Raw genomic sequence first — 14,157 nt, 5'->3', positions numbered from 1 at the left:
GTCCGAGGGGCGTGGCCAAGCGGCGAGGGGGGGGGGGGGGGCGCGCGCGCGGGGCCGAGCTCGGTGGCGCGCCGGGCGCTGCGGGCGGCGCCATGCAGGAGCGCGGCTACCGCCACATCCCCCCCGCCGCCCCCGGGCCCGGCCCCGGCCCCGAGCCTCCCCCTCCGGCTTCCACCTCCTCCTCCTCCAGCACCGCCGCTGCCGCCGCCGCCGCTTCTTCCTCAGCCTCCTCCGAAGGGCCCGGCCCGGCCCGGCGGCCCCTGCGGAAATGGGAGGTGTTCCCCGGCCGCAACCGCTTCTATTGCGGAGGGCGCCTGATGCTGGCCCGGCACAGCGGGGTCTTCGTCCTCACGCTCGGCCTCATCCTGGCCACCAGCGGCCTCTTCTTCGCCTTCGAGTGAGTCCCGCACGCGTCCCGGCCCCCAGGGGCTGTGGGGTTTGGGGTGGGGGGGGGGGGCTCCGTGCCCTGCGGTGTGGCCCCGACCCCCTCCCTGCTGTCCCTCCCCCCGTTTCGTTGTCCCCCCCATCCCTTGTCCCCCTGTCCCCCTTGCCCGCCGTCACCCATCACCCCCATTCCCTGTCCCCCTTGTCCTCCTGTCCCCCCATTTCCACATCCCCCGTATCGCCCTGTGTTCCCCTTCCCCTATCCCCATTGTCCCCCTAACTCCCCTAGCCCCCGTTCCCCTTATCCCTTTGTCCATCTCCCCGTTTCCCTATACCTCCTTGTCCTCCTGTCCTCCCTTTTCCCTATTTCCCCATCGCCCTTGTCCCCCTGTCCCCCCTTGTCACCCTCTCCCCCTTGTCCCTGTCCCTCCAGGCACCCCCCGCTGCCTCACCCAGAGCCATCCCACCCGCTGCTGAGCCCCCAGCCCCACTCTAAGTCTGGATCCCCCCCTCCTGTCCCCAGGTGCTCGGGGTCACCCCCGGTCCCCAAAGACCCCCCCAGTGCTCGGGAGAGGTGGGCAGGGGCAGCCCCACACCTTGTGGGCTGGTTTAGGAGCTGCACCCCAAAGAGGGGAACCCACTTAGATGAGGGGGGTGCCCTCCTGGTTATCAGCCACCCCCCCTTTCCCAAGCCTACGGAGGGCAGAAATCCATCTGGAGTTTGTAGGGTGGATGCGGTACAGAGGGGCAGCAGGAGCGGTGTGCCAGGGGGTCTCACCCCAAAGGTTCGCCCTCGCTGTGTCTGGGGGAGAGGGAGCTGCTCCCCTCTCCTTTTGGGAAGCCGCCCCCGCTGTCCTTTGGGACTACAGCCCTGAGGCTCCGGGTTCCTGCACCCTATGGGCAGGGAGAGCCGGGAGCACCCCGGGAAGAGCCAGGGAAGGAGCACCCAGGAGCTCTCGCCTGCGTTGAGATCCCAGGGTTATCCCTCCGAGCCTCAGAGCAAAGCTGCAGCTGGGCAGATGAAGGTATTCAATGGGATGAGAGGTCCTGAGAAGCCAGCCAGGCTCCAGGCAGCGACGGATCCCCGCACGAATGCTCCTCTCTTGGTGCTGTCCGTGCCTCTCCGACAGCTTTGGGCAGCACCAGCACAGAAACTGCTTTGTGCGGGGCCAGGCAGAGGACATCTGCTCCCTCCCGTCTTGCCTGGTCACTGGTTCTTGGTTAAAGATGTCCCGGGGCTTTCCACCTTGTTTCTGTGCTTCTGTTGCATCACTTACGCTTTGCTAGATGTATAAAAAAAAAGTCACTGTGTCTATAGCTGACATTTTTTACATAATTTCTTGCTGCCTGAAGGGGAAAAGAGGGCTCCAGAGATCCACCCAAAAATACGTCTTGAGGACACTCGTCTCTCTGATCTCAGAGCCCTTTCTGTCCCTCCAGGGAGAGGACCGAGGGGCTCGACAGCAGCTCTGCTCTCAGCCGAGGCGATTTTGCAGCTTGGTGGCTGCTTTTGTCCTGGACAGCTGAGCTGAGACAAAAGTTATTTAATCCCTTCACTGCCTCGCCGTGTCACCGGGACTTAGCGCTGCCGCGGGCATCGGGGCTCAGGCAGCTCGCTGGGCTGTGCCCAGTCAGTCCCAGTGCTTCCCAGTGCTCGGAATAGCAAATCCCTTCGCAGAGCAGGAGGGGGGCTCCAGCCCCACGTTACGTAAGGAGCCACGTCCCTCGGGTCCTCGTTTTCATGCTGGGGGTGATGGAGCTGCCTGGCTTTGGATAACGCTGGTCCCCGGGTGCTGGCGTCGGTGCCGGCAGCGCTGATGTGTCTGGGTCAGGCATCTGGCACGGCACAGGGGGCACAGGAATCATCTGGAGGCAGCAAAGCCGTGCTGAATCAAAGCCAAGGTCCCTCGGCTTTGGATGAAACGAGGCTGTGTCCATGCTGATTTTGATCCCTGATTAATTTCGGGTGTTTCTCCGCGTGTTGTTGTTGCTGCTGTTGCCACGTAGAAGGTGACCGGGCGTTGGGTTTTGCGATGTGATTCTGGAACTTCAGAAGGGCGCAGAGGTTGCGTAGAGGAGCCCGTGCTTTGTGTCCAAGGCCCCGTCCTCCCAGCGCAGCTCCAGAGCCGCCGGGTGCTCTCTGGGCTGGCTCTTGCCTTTCCAGAGGTCCCTGCAAAGCAGCAGCGCTTCGGTCCACCCCCCTGTGATAATTCGTAGTGTGATAGCTGATGGCCAGTTCCGTGGGGATGGTTTTTAACGCTGCTTTTTTCTTTTTTCGCAGCTGTCCCTTCCTTGCCAGCCACCTGACCCTGGCCATCCCCATCATCGCGGCCGTCCTCTTCTTCTTTGTCATCAGCTGCCTGCTCCAGACGAGTTTCAGGGACCCAGGTATCCTGCCCAGAGCCACCCCCAGTGAGGCTGCGGACCTGGAAAAGCGGATCGGTGAGCTGCTCCTGCCTCTCCTGCCTTTGCTTGGGTTTGGGTGCCTGTAGCTGCTCCCAGGACAGGAGTGGGTTTGGCAGAGCCCTGCAGAGGGCTGGGACGAGGCAGAGCTCGTGGCACCAGTGCCCTGCCGCTGTCGGGGTGTGCGTGCCAGCAGCTGGGGGAGCACAAAGTCCCCATTCAGAGGCAGGCTGCCGCGCTCCTGGATGCAGACCGAGCTCTCATAATCCGAGCAGTTCGGATCCAGGCTGGGGTTTGCGAGGAACTGGCTACAAAACTCAAAAAAAAAAATTATTTTCTCCCTCTTTGGCCAGTTCTTGGCCACCCCGATTTCCCCCCCTGTCCTTCTCTGAGTGGCTTCATGCAGAGACCCTGACGAGAAGGAAAGCTGCTGAGGCTGAACCAAGCAGCATTTATAAAGCTGCCGAAACACGAGGCGTGCTTGGAAGATAAAAAGCACTTGTGCTCATCCCCACATCATCTGGGACAGGAGGGCAGAGAGCAGCCTTGGCTCCGTGGGTGAAATCCACGCTTGGGGTGAAGGAAAGGGGCTGTGGGGCTGCAGCCCGAGCTCTGTATCTGCAGCGGAGCTTTGAAGGCCGGCGTGAGAAGGAGCTGAGCCCTTAATCTAGGTGCTAACCCCAAGTGGGACCGTCCCTCGCGGAGACTCCTGCTGGGTTTAGTGGATGTCAGAGCTGCTTCTGGTAAACCACGGCAAATCTCGGCTTAAGGGTGCTGAGCTGAGAAGCCTCAGCCTCGCGAGGAGGAAGAGGCTGCACGCTGCGGTTGGGCTCCACGTCCTCGCTTCTCCCTCCAGCCCTGCCCTGCTCTGGTTGTGTGAACGCTGCTGCCGTGTTCCAGGGCTGCTTCCTTCCTCCTCCGTAGCTTTGTGTCGCTCTGACCAACACAGAGAAATCGGTGCGTTTGTGCAGGAAAAAAAACACAGAGTCACCTTTCCTGTGCCCTGATTTTGCAGGGTTTCGTTTGGGCTCCTCTTCTCTGAAAATCCTGGCAAGTCCCATCCTCCCCGAGGGGTGCCCGGCGACAGGGGGATGTGGGCCAAGCAAAAGCTCAGCGCCCTCCCCAGCTTGCTGCTGACGAAGCCGGGGAGCCGATCTGCTCCTCTTTTTCCCCAAAAAAAGGCTAGAGCCAGAGTGCCCGAGCAGCAGCACGTTTGTTGCTTTGAATGCCCTCCGAACCTGGAGGGATCTGGCTCTGTACATCCCTCTGCGAAACGCTGGTGCTGAGTGCTCAGGATAATGAACGTAGGGAGAACGGTTTTTAAGGTTATGACTGCCACCGAGCCAGCTGTACCTCGGGGTTTCTTTATCTTGATGTATTTATATCGATATTTATCTGGTTTCTAACAGCGTGCTCGTGTTTCTCCACTCTGAAAGCTGCTCTCACGCCGGGTTTGCTCTGGCCAGGAGTGTGCATGCACCCGGGGTCCGTGGGCCGTGTTGGTGTTAGGCTTAGTGACAAATCCCTCAAAAACACTGACGTGGGGCAACTTCAGCCTGCCCGACTGAAAACAGTCGCAAGGCAGTCATTCAGCACTTGCCTAAAACCTGGTTTTAAAATCTCCTCGGAGCGGCTATCCGTGCTTCTACTTCTACGTGCCTCCAGCAGGACTCTGGCTGCAGATGCTGCCCGGCGTGCCAGCTGTTCCTGCGGACATAATCCATTTATTTTCCTCTGAACTCGCTCGTTGGTACATCTATTTTCAAAGAAAACCACTGACCCCCAGACTGCAGAGGTGGCACGGAGATTTTGCAGCTCGCGCTTTTGCTGAGCAGGTGAGAGGTTTCCAGCCACCAGCTCCGAGTGGATCACCGCGTGCCAGTGCACACAGGTGAAACGCAGCATCTAAAAATCCTCCATCCTTGCCTCGAGGAGGAGGAATCCTTGCGTGCCACCGCCGTGCTCGTGTCAAGTTGCAACGAAATCTGCCCGGAGCGCTTGAGATCTCCGTGCTGCCCTCCTGCTCCTTGATGGAGCCGAGGCTGGCTGCTGTGGGATGCTTCTGCCGAGCTCCCCACGCTGCTTTCTCCCCTCGTGTCGTGATCTTTTGGGCACCCAGAGACGAGCTGGAGCTGGGCAGGCGAACACTGCTGCCTTTGTGCTCGCTGGCCGCAAGTTGCTCCCTGTTCTCGGAGTGCTGGGCAGATATTGCTTCCTCTTGGCACCCCGTCGGCAGGGAAAGGACACAAAGAAGGCCGTGACGAGCCGACTGGATTTCTTGGCTGCCAGCTCCGCAACAAATCGCGTGGCTGAGCTGCCTCCCAGCTCTGGCATTAAAATCCCATGCTAATAACACCTTAACTCTGCCCGGAGGCAGCTCGCGGGGTCATTGGGTCGGTTGGGTTTTGCCTTCCCTGCCCTGACTGCCCCTCCTTGCCCTTGCAGACAGCATGGGCACCTCCACCTACCGCCCGCCCGCCCGCACGATGGAGGTGGTCATCAACAAGTACGTGGTGAAGCTCAAGTACTGCTACACCTGCAAGATGTTCCGCCCGCCGCGCACCTCGCACTGCAGCGTCTGCGACAACTGCGTCGGTGAGTGGGGACGTGCTGGGGTCGGAGGAGAGGTTGGACGCGGTGCCTGGGGACCTGGGTTTGTGGGTATGGGTGGACCTGATGATCCTGGAGGCCTTTTCCAACCCTGATGGTTCGGGGATTAGTTCCTGAGCGGGTTGCTTGTGCTCTCCGTAAAGGCTGGCAAAGCAAGGCACTGAGTGTGCCGCTTTGGTGCCTCGGGGGCAGCGCACCCAGCGCTCGCTCTCTGCTGTCCCTGTTTCGGAGGGCTCTGTGCTGTGAGGTATCATTAAGGCCCCACCGAGCCTTTTTTGCTGCAGGCTCCTGGCTGTCTCCAGCCTCAGGGGCACCAGGGCGGTGGAGGCACCACCGCAGGTTCTGGTTTAGCTCAGCCCTGTCCTCGCCCCACATCCCCAGCTTGTGGTGGGGCAGGAGGGGTTGAATAAAGACAGAAAAAGCCTCAAATGGCCCCAAGTGGGTGTAGGGGAGCTGGAAGACCCCAGCACCCTCTGTGGGAGCAGCGTTCAGCCTGGAGAAGAGACGGCTCCGTGGAGACCTCATTGCAGCCTTTCAGTGCTTGAAGGGGTCTTATAAAAAGGACGGAGAGGGACTCTGCTCATGTAGATAATGATAGGACACAGAGGAGTGGTTTTAAGCTGAAAGAGGGTTAAAACTGGGAGCTGCCCAGCGCTTGGTGTCTGGGGATGGCTGTGGGTGGTCGGGTCCTGCTGGCGGTGCCTGGAAAGCAGCCACAGCTGGGACGGGGCTTGGAGAGGAGCCCTGGGGAAGAGCAGGCGTGCGCCGGATCTGTGCTGAGTTCTGTTTGCGTTGGTGTCCCCCCCCAGGAGGGTTGCAGCGGGGCTGTTAGTCTGAGGCACAGCCCTTTCATTACAGGGCGGGAGCGTTCCCAGATACGCTGCACCTGCCCCGAGTTCCCAGGCAGTTTCTGTGGTTTTCGAGCCCCATCTTCATAACTTTGAAAGATATTTGCTGCTCCGACGAAGGCGGGGGGGGAGCAGACGTGCAGAGAGGGAGCGGCGAGGCCGCGTGTGCACACCCAGCGCTGCTGGGACTGGAAAACCTGCCGCGTGTCCCTGCTCAAAATTTCACTTTTAGTAATGGGAGAGCTTCCCAGCCACGAGGCTTGCGTTCACGCCGGGCTTGGGGAGAGAAGTTTGGCCTTTAACGATTAATTTTTTTTAAAAAAGGGCGTAGCAGCAGGCTGCAATGCTGTTGAAACTTGTTGCTAATGCAGTGCTGCAGAGCTGCTGGTCGTGGTGCAGTGGGTGGAAGCTCGGTTTGCAGCCCCCGGGTTTCGGAGTCGAGGCAGCAGCAGCCCTCACCCCCTTTGCTCTGTTTCAGAGAGGTTCGACCACCACTGCCCCTGGGTGGGCAACTGCGTGGGGAAACGCAACTACCGCTACTTCTACGCCTTCATCCTCTCCCTCTCCTTCCTGACAGCCTTCATCTTCGCCTGTGTCGTCACCCACCTCACCCTGCGTAAGTATCGAGGCGGCAGCAGCCTCGCGCTGGGCACCGAGCACCTCGAGGCCCCCTGTTCCTGCAGGATGAGCATGGGAAGGGTCTGGCTTCTCTCAGTTTCAGCCCTGCTTCTCAGTGCAGGTAGCTCAAATAAATCAGGTTTCACATCACAGGGAGCCCCGGACCCACCCTGCTCCTCGTTGCTGCCAGTGGGGTTGTCCCCTCTGGAGCAAACGAGTTTGGTGCGGTGCTGGGCTCTGTGCGCACCTGCCCTGAACCCCGCAGGGAAGGTGCCTTCCCTGCCAGCCCTAAATCTCCCGGGGCTGTTTGCTCGCTGCTATTTCTGCAAAGTTACAGGCTGCAGATGCTCTGTAGGCAGCCGGGCAGATCCGTCTGGCCCGCAGGGGGGTGGCTGCGTGCTGGGGAGCCAAGAGTTGGCTGGGGGCGCAGAGGAGATGTGGGGCTGCCTGATGGGACCTGGTTCCTCCTCACTTTTCCCTTCGCAGGCTCGCAGAGGGATGGCTTCCTCACCACCCTGAAGACAACACCCGCGAGATATCCTTCCGATGCCATCGGGCTGCCGGGCAAACACTAATTATGTAATGAAGGAGGGCAGTTACTAATTGGGTAACCTCACGGGGTGCCCCGGTGCACTCCCCACAACTTCTTTTAGGGCCCTGGTTGGGGCAGGTCCCTCTCTGCTCGCAGCCTGGGGACACCGCTGGTTCCACCTCGCTGCCAGGGATGAAGGCCAGTAACAAACTGGTTTCCCAGCTCGCCAGATTTTGTGGGAAGGGGAATGGCTGGAGAAAGTTGTCCCTTGGTGGATGCCTGCAGCAGGGGGAATGGGAAGGTAGCTGGGATGTTTTTGGGGCCCGGTCGGTGTGGGCTTCGCTGTGGGTGCCTCCCAGATCAGCCCCTCGCGTCTCCGTGTGGGATGGTTTTGTGGCCTGACTCTTCCTTGACTCCTGTTTCACCGTGCTGGAGCTGGTCATTTGTTTCTTCTCAGTCTGGTCAATTTTGGGCCTCTCAGGTTTTCACACGTACTTAGTCGCCTCCAACCTGACGACGAACGAAGACGTGAGTACCTAAAAGCTTGGCCTTTCACCCCAAAAGCTGCGTGCAGGCGGGGCTGCCAGCCCTGATATTTTCTCAGCAGAGGTGAGGTTCCCAGGGACTCCTTGGCTCGGTGTCTTGGTGCCTGTGAAAATCCCCTGCAAAGCAAAAAGCCCCTGCCCAGGGCACAGCAGCAGGGGATGGTGGTGGGAGGGCGGCACGTGTCACTCGTGTCCGGCCTGGAGGTAACGAGCTGCAGCGTTACAAGGGTCACGTGGGAGTTTTTTCCAGCCCGTACGCAGCCTTGCTCAAAATTAGGAGTTCCGGGGTTAAAAAAGGAAAGCTGGCCCCAGAGGTCTGGGTGTCAGCCTGGGTGATCTTAATTCAGCGTCCTGCCTAACCGCAGGCGTCCCGCGAGACCCTGGGCAAGTCCCTTTGTCTCTGTCAGTTCCTCATGTCTAGCAAGCAAATGATGTGCAGACGTCTCCTGATGAGCTTTGCCTTCAAGACGGGGCTGCGTGCAGACTCGAAGGGCCGGGTGAGTGCCCTGAGCGGGGCAGGTTGCACCGAAAAGCAGGCTCTGTCTGAGCCTCGCAAGGAACCAGAATTCACCCTCCTGGCTACAAGCACCTGTAATCCCGGCAGGAAGCTTCCAGCACTGCAGACGGCGTGTTTGCATCCCCCCCTTGTCTTTTTTTCTTTTATTTCCCCCTTCCCTCTCCCCGTTTTTGGAATTTAGAGCTGCTGGCAGGGCAGCACAGGGCTGGGAAGCTGCTGGAGGTACCCGGCACCGAGGGCACCACGTCCACAGCACGGGGCCGCTGCTCCTCCAGCCGTGGTGCCAGGTTTGTGCCGCAGCTGGGGAGGGGGAAGTAAAAGCAAAAGGAGGAAACGTGCTGGTAAATGGGTCGCTGCAGCCAGGGGCCCGAGGCCAGGTATAGCAGCTGCCCACTCGTGTGCCTACGCTTGGTGCGCCCGGGGTTTCGAAATCAAAGAGCCGCAGTGACAGCTGCTCGGGGTGGGGACGCAGGAGATGAGGAGGAGATCAGGAGATGCTTTCTTCCTTTTGCAGAATGCCCCGGAAAGCCCCTCGCTGTTGGTTTAGCCTTGGTGAGCCTCTGATGAGCTCTCAGCCTAGGAGAGGACGAGGGGAGGAGGCGGTGGCTGGCGATGCAGGCGGTGACACTGCCAAGCTGGCACTCGGCACAGAAGGACAGAGCTTTGGAGCCTTGGAGCTGCAGGGCTGAGCCCTGGCAGAGGCAGGAGCAGCACGCTGCTGTCTCCTCTGGCTGCCTTCCTGCAGCTGTCCTGCTCCTCCAAGCAGATTGAGGGAGGATGTCTGCACTCAGGCAAACTTTCTGCCTCGTGAGCAAGGGTTTGACCTGAGCCCATCGCTGTAATTACCTTCTGTCGCATCTTCCCTACCTTAATCTGAACGTACTTTTCTTTCAGATCAAAGGGTCCTGGTCCAATAAGAGGGGCTCCGAGTTTGCCAATCCTTACAGCCATAAAAGCATCCTCACAAACTGCTGCGCGGTGCTGTGCGGCCCCTTCCATCCCAGGTGAGCGCTGCTCAGAGCACACCTTTGGGTTACCCCGACTCCCAGGAGAGCTGTTGCTTCTCCTGTGTTTGAACTTGATGACTTTGGGCCATTTGTAATTGTTTCATGGAGCTTGCAGCTAAATTCAGCTAATTCAGCGAGGAGAGGAGGAACGGCACCGATGGGCTCAGCGGCAGATGGTAAATGCTGGCAGTGGCAGCGTTTCTTAGCATTTTTCCTTCTCTACCCTGCTGCAAGCAGCCAGCAGCGATCTGCCCCAGGCCGTGTGGACACCCTGTTGTTTTTTTTTTACCACCATTTGGATTACCTGAAATACTCAGCAGCACCCCTCCGAATTCTCTCAGCTGTGAGATACCCAGAACCCCTGATAACTTTCGTCCTGAAGCTCAGGCATCTGTGGCTGCTTCTCCTTTCGTCCCGTGAGCAGCACGGGGTTGTTTTTGGTGCTCTGACACAAGAGGGTGCTCATGGGCAGAGCTGTGGGGTGCTGCAGCAGCTGCCCACTGCTCTGTGTTGGCTTCAGAGGTGCCAAATTACCAGGGCTGCCCTTCAGCAGCCGTAAATCTGCGGATTCAGGGAGCTGGGAGGCTGTGGGAGCACAGCGTTTCGCTCCAAGTCTTTCCACATCCGTGGTGTTTTCCTGTTGTAAAGTCCTCCCGCTGGTTCCCATTTGGGTTTGTGGTGTCCCAAAGCTTTCACTGCCCAAAGGCCGTCCGGTGGCTTGTGTGATAAGTCTGTGGTTTGGCTAATGGGCAGGCAGCCCCGTTACCCATCCGGACCGCTGCCGCCGGCGCGCTGCTTCCCATGGGGAGAGCCAGCTCTGACCCTCTGTGGCTTCCGAGCTCCCGTCTTCACCACGGGGATGTCTGCGTGTCAGGAGGGTTTCGGTTTTGTGGACAGAGCTGGTTCAGCTGCCCCGGCCAGCTGCAGAAACTGTCCAGAAACAATTTGATTCAGCTGCTGTGCATCTGCTCTCCGTTTCCGCCAGTCTGACTCCTCTCCCTTTGCACCCTCTCCCTTTTTGTTTTCCAGTTTGATAGACAGAAGAGGATTTATCCAGCCAGATGTCGGGACCCCGTCCAGCCCGAAGAGCGAAGTCCCTTCCTTCGGAGCCAAGCCTGACACCAGCATGGTAGGAGGCATGCCCTAGCGGTGCTGTGATGTAGCCCCGAGCCTGCTGCACCCACACCTCGCTCCGGCCAGCTCCTTCCCATCTCCCCGGCCTCAGGCAGGACAGCCCTGCGATGCAGAGCTGCCAAAGACTCAGTTGAGCCATACATTGCCTTTTTTTTTTAATTATTATTATTTATTTATTGGTTTTGTTCAATTGTTTCACTGTGATGTAGCCTGCCCGGACTCCCGACTGATGCAGGACCCTCGGGCTTGTGCAGAAAGCAGGGAACCCCCCTGCACCTGGGAAGCAAACGGGTCTGGGGAGCCCCCTGACCTCTAAACCCGGGGTGTTTGCTCTGGGAAATCACCGAGTTCCCTGCACGGAGAGCAAAGGGGGGCTGAGGAAGGGAGGTGGGACTGGCGAAGGGTTCCTGTTGGAGCCGTGCTGCCGAGCCTCATCCCCTGGGCTGGTGGAGGCAGGAGCTCCGTGGTGTCCCTGATATTTCCACAAATGCCTCTTGCTCCTCCGTGCCAACACGGAGGGGCTGTTCTGTGTCTTAACAGCCAGGTTCTCACCTCGGCGCACTCCCAGAGCAGCTTTTCTTTTCCACCAGCTGCCGTGCCTTGGTAGGTTGTGGCCGTGCAGCCGGGGAGCCTGGCTCTGTGGTGGTTTTAGCCAGACCCAGGGCAGGCTCACAGCAGGCGTGGAGGCTGGGCAGGGGTCCTGGTGGATCCTCTTTTCTGTCTGGTCACCGGGGGAGTGCTGAGGAGCTCCTCGTGTTTCCAGTAGGACAATGTTTTGCAGCAAGGACACAGGTTAGGAGGGCCCTCCTGGTAGTGGGGGACAGGAAACGCATGCACCATCCTGCGGCTCTCCCCGTGAGATGCTGGCTACAGTTGGGAGGTTCGGGATCCTGAGCTTGCCAGGAAAGCCTGGCTGTAGCCTGCCTGCTGGAGGAATTACAGGCTGCAGAAATGTGGGTGAGTTCCCAAGGGTCCAACCCACCCCAGGTGGTTACACAGAGGAAGCAGCAGGCGGGTGCTGGTCTCTGATAACCTCGTGCTGTGGTTTTGGTTCGGTTTTCTGGCCAGCAGACGAGGGCAGGGCTGTCCCCAGCACCCCAGGAGCGATTCCCGTGTGCCTCGGCGCATCCACGAGCATCGCTCCCAGCCCAAAGACACGGGCGAGCCGGGCTGGGCTGCCAGCTCTGCGGGTTGCCAACACTGGAGCGTGCGTGGAGGAGAATCGCAGACCTTGTTAGCAATACTTGAATCGCGTTACTAAAAGCTGCTGGATAATTTTGCACAATTTGTAGATTTTTTTCTACGTAGAACGTTTTATATTCGACATAGGTAGCGTTGTGCATGTTAGCACCAGGGCAGAGGCTTGCAGTGTTTTGTGTCAAGCTGCCTGGTTAGGTTTTCTGTGAGTTAAACACTCAAATTTCAGCCTCGGGCAGGGGCAGCAGCACATTTAGGGGGGCAGCCTGTCCCCGCTGAATTAGCCAGGGTTGTGCTGTCCACACCGTGAGTGACCGAGCCAGCCCCGAGGGGTATCTGTGGATGGCAGAGCAGCCTCTTCCCCTTGCCTTGCCTTCCTGGCTCGCTGTGGGGGCTCTCCCTGCTTGCCTTGTGGCCACCAGCTCTGCCTCTGCCCTGCGAGGGGCCAGAGCAGCAGCAGGAGCGCAGGGCAGGGCAGCTCTGGCCCGGCTGCTGACCCCCACCTCGCAGCCTCCCCGTGTCCCCCAGCTTCCACCACCAGCCTCTGGCTCACTGTGAGCCCAGCTGGCCCTGCCCAGAGCCTGGAAGCTGCTGAATTTCTGCCCCATCCCGGCAGGTGGCCCTCGCCGAGCGCCGCGGGAGGCTCCCCGTGGCTGGGTGCCACCTCCCGGGCTGGGTGCTTCAGCCTAAAAGTCAGCGTTACCTCCCTGCTCCTGCTGCCCTGATGGCCCCAAGGGGGCTCGTCCCTGCCTGCAGGGAGCCTCGGTGCCACCTTCCAGCAGCAGGGACGGGACAGGGCGAGTGGTGCTGTGCGGAGAGGGTCTGGTGCCCGGAGCGGTGCTGGGGGGTGTTATCGGGGGCCAAACTCCTTCCTGTTCTTATTTAAACCGGTTTCCTTTGTTACTCGACATAATAAAATTATATTTTTAAAGAGTTAATTGCTTGGATTATTATTTTATTCCTGAAAGACAAAGGGCAGGCCTGTCTCAGCCTTCAGGTTGGACGCTGCGTTAGTCACAGGGCTTGCCTGGAAGCTCCGAAAATCTCCCGCGGGATGGGGCCGCAAGGGACACTTAACAGCAGCCGGAGCCGAGGGATTTTCCTGTCCCAGCTCTCCGGGAGAGCTCTGTCCTTTTCCGACCCCTCCTTTTCTGACCCATCCTTTTCCAACCCGTCCTTTTCCGACCCGTCCAAGCCAGCCCCCTCGCTGTGTACCCTGCGGTGCGTAACCTCTGGTGTCTTCCCCAGGAGGACGCCTGCCAGGACTTTGCCATTTCCTGCACAGCCTGACGGGATGTGCCCCCCTCCCGGGACGTTAGCCCTGCTTTCTGAGGGCTAGCTGGTAAGAAAGCGCTTTCTTCTCCTTGCCCAGCCATCCACCCGAGTGACCCATCTCATCCCCACTGCATGGCCAGCTCCCTCCATGAGCCCATCGCCTCCAGCCGCGTTGCCATCCACGTGCCCCAAACCCCGACCACATCCCACCACCCCATGGAGGGGTTCCTGCAGCCTTGCCGAGGGGTTGCGGGATGGTTTCCCCCTGCCACATGGAGTCAGACGGTCTGCGTGGTGGTGCTCGGAGGATGATGTGCCCCAAAGCCAGCTCGGCTCGGGGCAGAGGTGCCGTGGAGCTCGGGGTTCGCAGGACAGAGTGTGGTGGTGGTTTGTGCTGGGTGGAGCTGCTGGGAAACCCCCAGCTGCTGGGGAAATCTGGTGGTTGTGGTGAGCAGAGGGCTGGGAGCTGCATCAGATTCCTCACCCCAGCTCTGGTGCGCTTTGGGGTTCAATCCATCCCTCCCCTCCATCTCCCTGTGCTTCCATTTGTCCTTTGGTGTGCCGGGAGCCGAGGTAAGTTCCCTTCAGAGCACGTGGTGAATTAGCACAGCTTCTACTGCCCCCTGCAAGGGGTGCAGCACTGTCCTCTCCCTCTGTCCCCACAGCTTGAGTTGTGGCAGCAGGCACGGGGCTTTCTCCCTGCTGCTGTCTCATCCCTGGAGCAGGTTCAATTTCTGGCCTCAGCATCTGCTGGGCAACCACTGGCAAAGCGCTGCAGCTTCCCCCTGCTGTATTTCTGCTACTAACCCTCTCTTTCTCTTCCTCCTTTTCCCTTTCCCTGCTCTGTGGCCATCCAGCCTGCCGAGGGCAGCCGGCAGCCCTCTCTCTGCCTCTCTCGGAGCACCCCAAGGGATGCCCAGACCCCGCGGGCAGTTCCCGAGACGACGACAGCCATCAGCACCGCCTGTGCCTCCGCTCTCCAGGGCTGCGCCTTCCTCCCTCCCGCCGCCAGAGAAGGGGGAAAGCTGCCGTGCGCAAGGAAAAGCCTTCCCGGGCCGCCCTCCCACGGCTTCCGAGCTCAAAGCCA

At 59.7% G+C, this 14,157-nt stretch overlaps 1 protein-coding gene across 2 annotated transcripts; it reads left to right on the top strand.

Moving 5' to 3' along the window:
* The first annotated feature begins 13 nt into the window (after window positions 1–13).
* On the top strand, window positions 14–14,156 carry ZDHHC18 (zinc finger DHHC-type palmitoyltransferase 18). 2 transcript variants are annotated; one of them, XM_068657677.1, is made up of 10 exons: window positions 14–397; window positions 2,666–2,826; window positions 5,233–5,382; window positions 6,724–6,861; window positions 7,350–7,398; window positions 7,821–7,923; window positions 9,352–9,461; window positions 10,494–10,593; window positions 13,044–13,137; window positions 13,928–14,156. In XM_068657677.1, exons 1-9 carry the CDS (start codon window positions 93–95, stop codon window positions 13,083–13,085), a joined length of 1,158 nt encoding a protein of 385 aa, XP_068513778.1. In that variant the 5' UTR covers window positions 14–92; the 3' UTR covers window positions 13,086–13,137; window positions 13,928–14,156. The 2 variants fall into 2 exon arrangements, with proteins under 2 accessions (XP_068513778.1, XP_068513779.1); XM_068657678.1 differs by lacking the exons at window positions 13,044–13,137; window positions 13,928–14,156 and having other exon boundaries at window positions 10,494–12,733.
* Window position 14,157: the final 1 nt, after the last annotated feature.

Source organism: Anas acuta, chromosome 21 (genome assembly GCF_963932015.1).
Source record: "Anas acuta chromosome 21, bAnaAcu1.1, whole genome shotgun sequence".
Classification (NCBI taxonomy): Eukaryota; Metazoa; Chordata; class Aves; order Anseriformes; family Anatidae; genus Anas; species Anas acuta.
The sequence above is the reverse complement of the archived record's forward strand: the minus strand, read 5'-3'. Positions and strand labels throughout refer to the sequence as shown.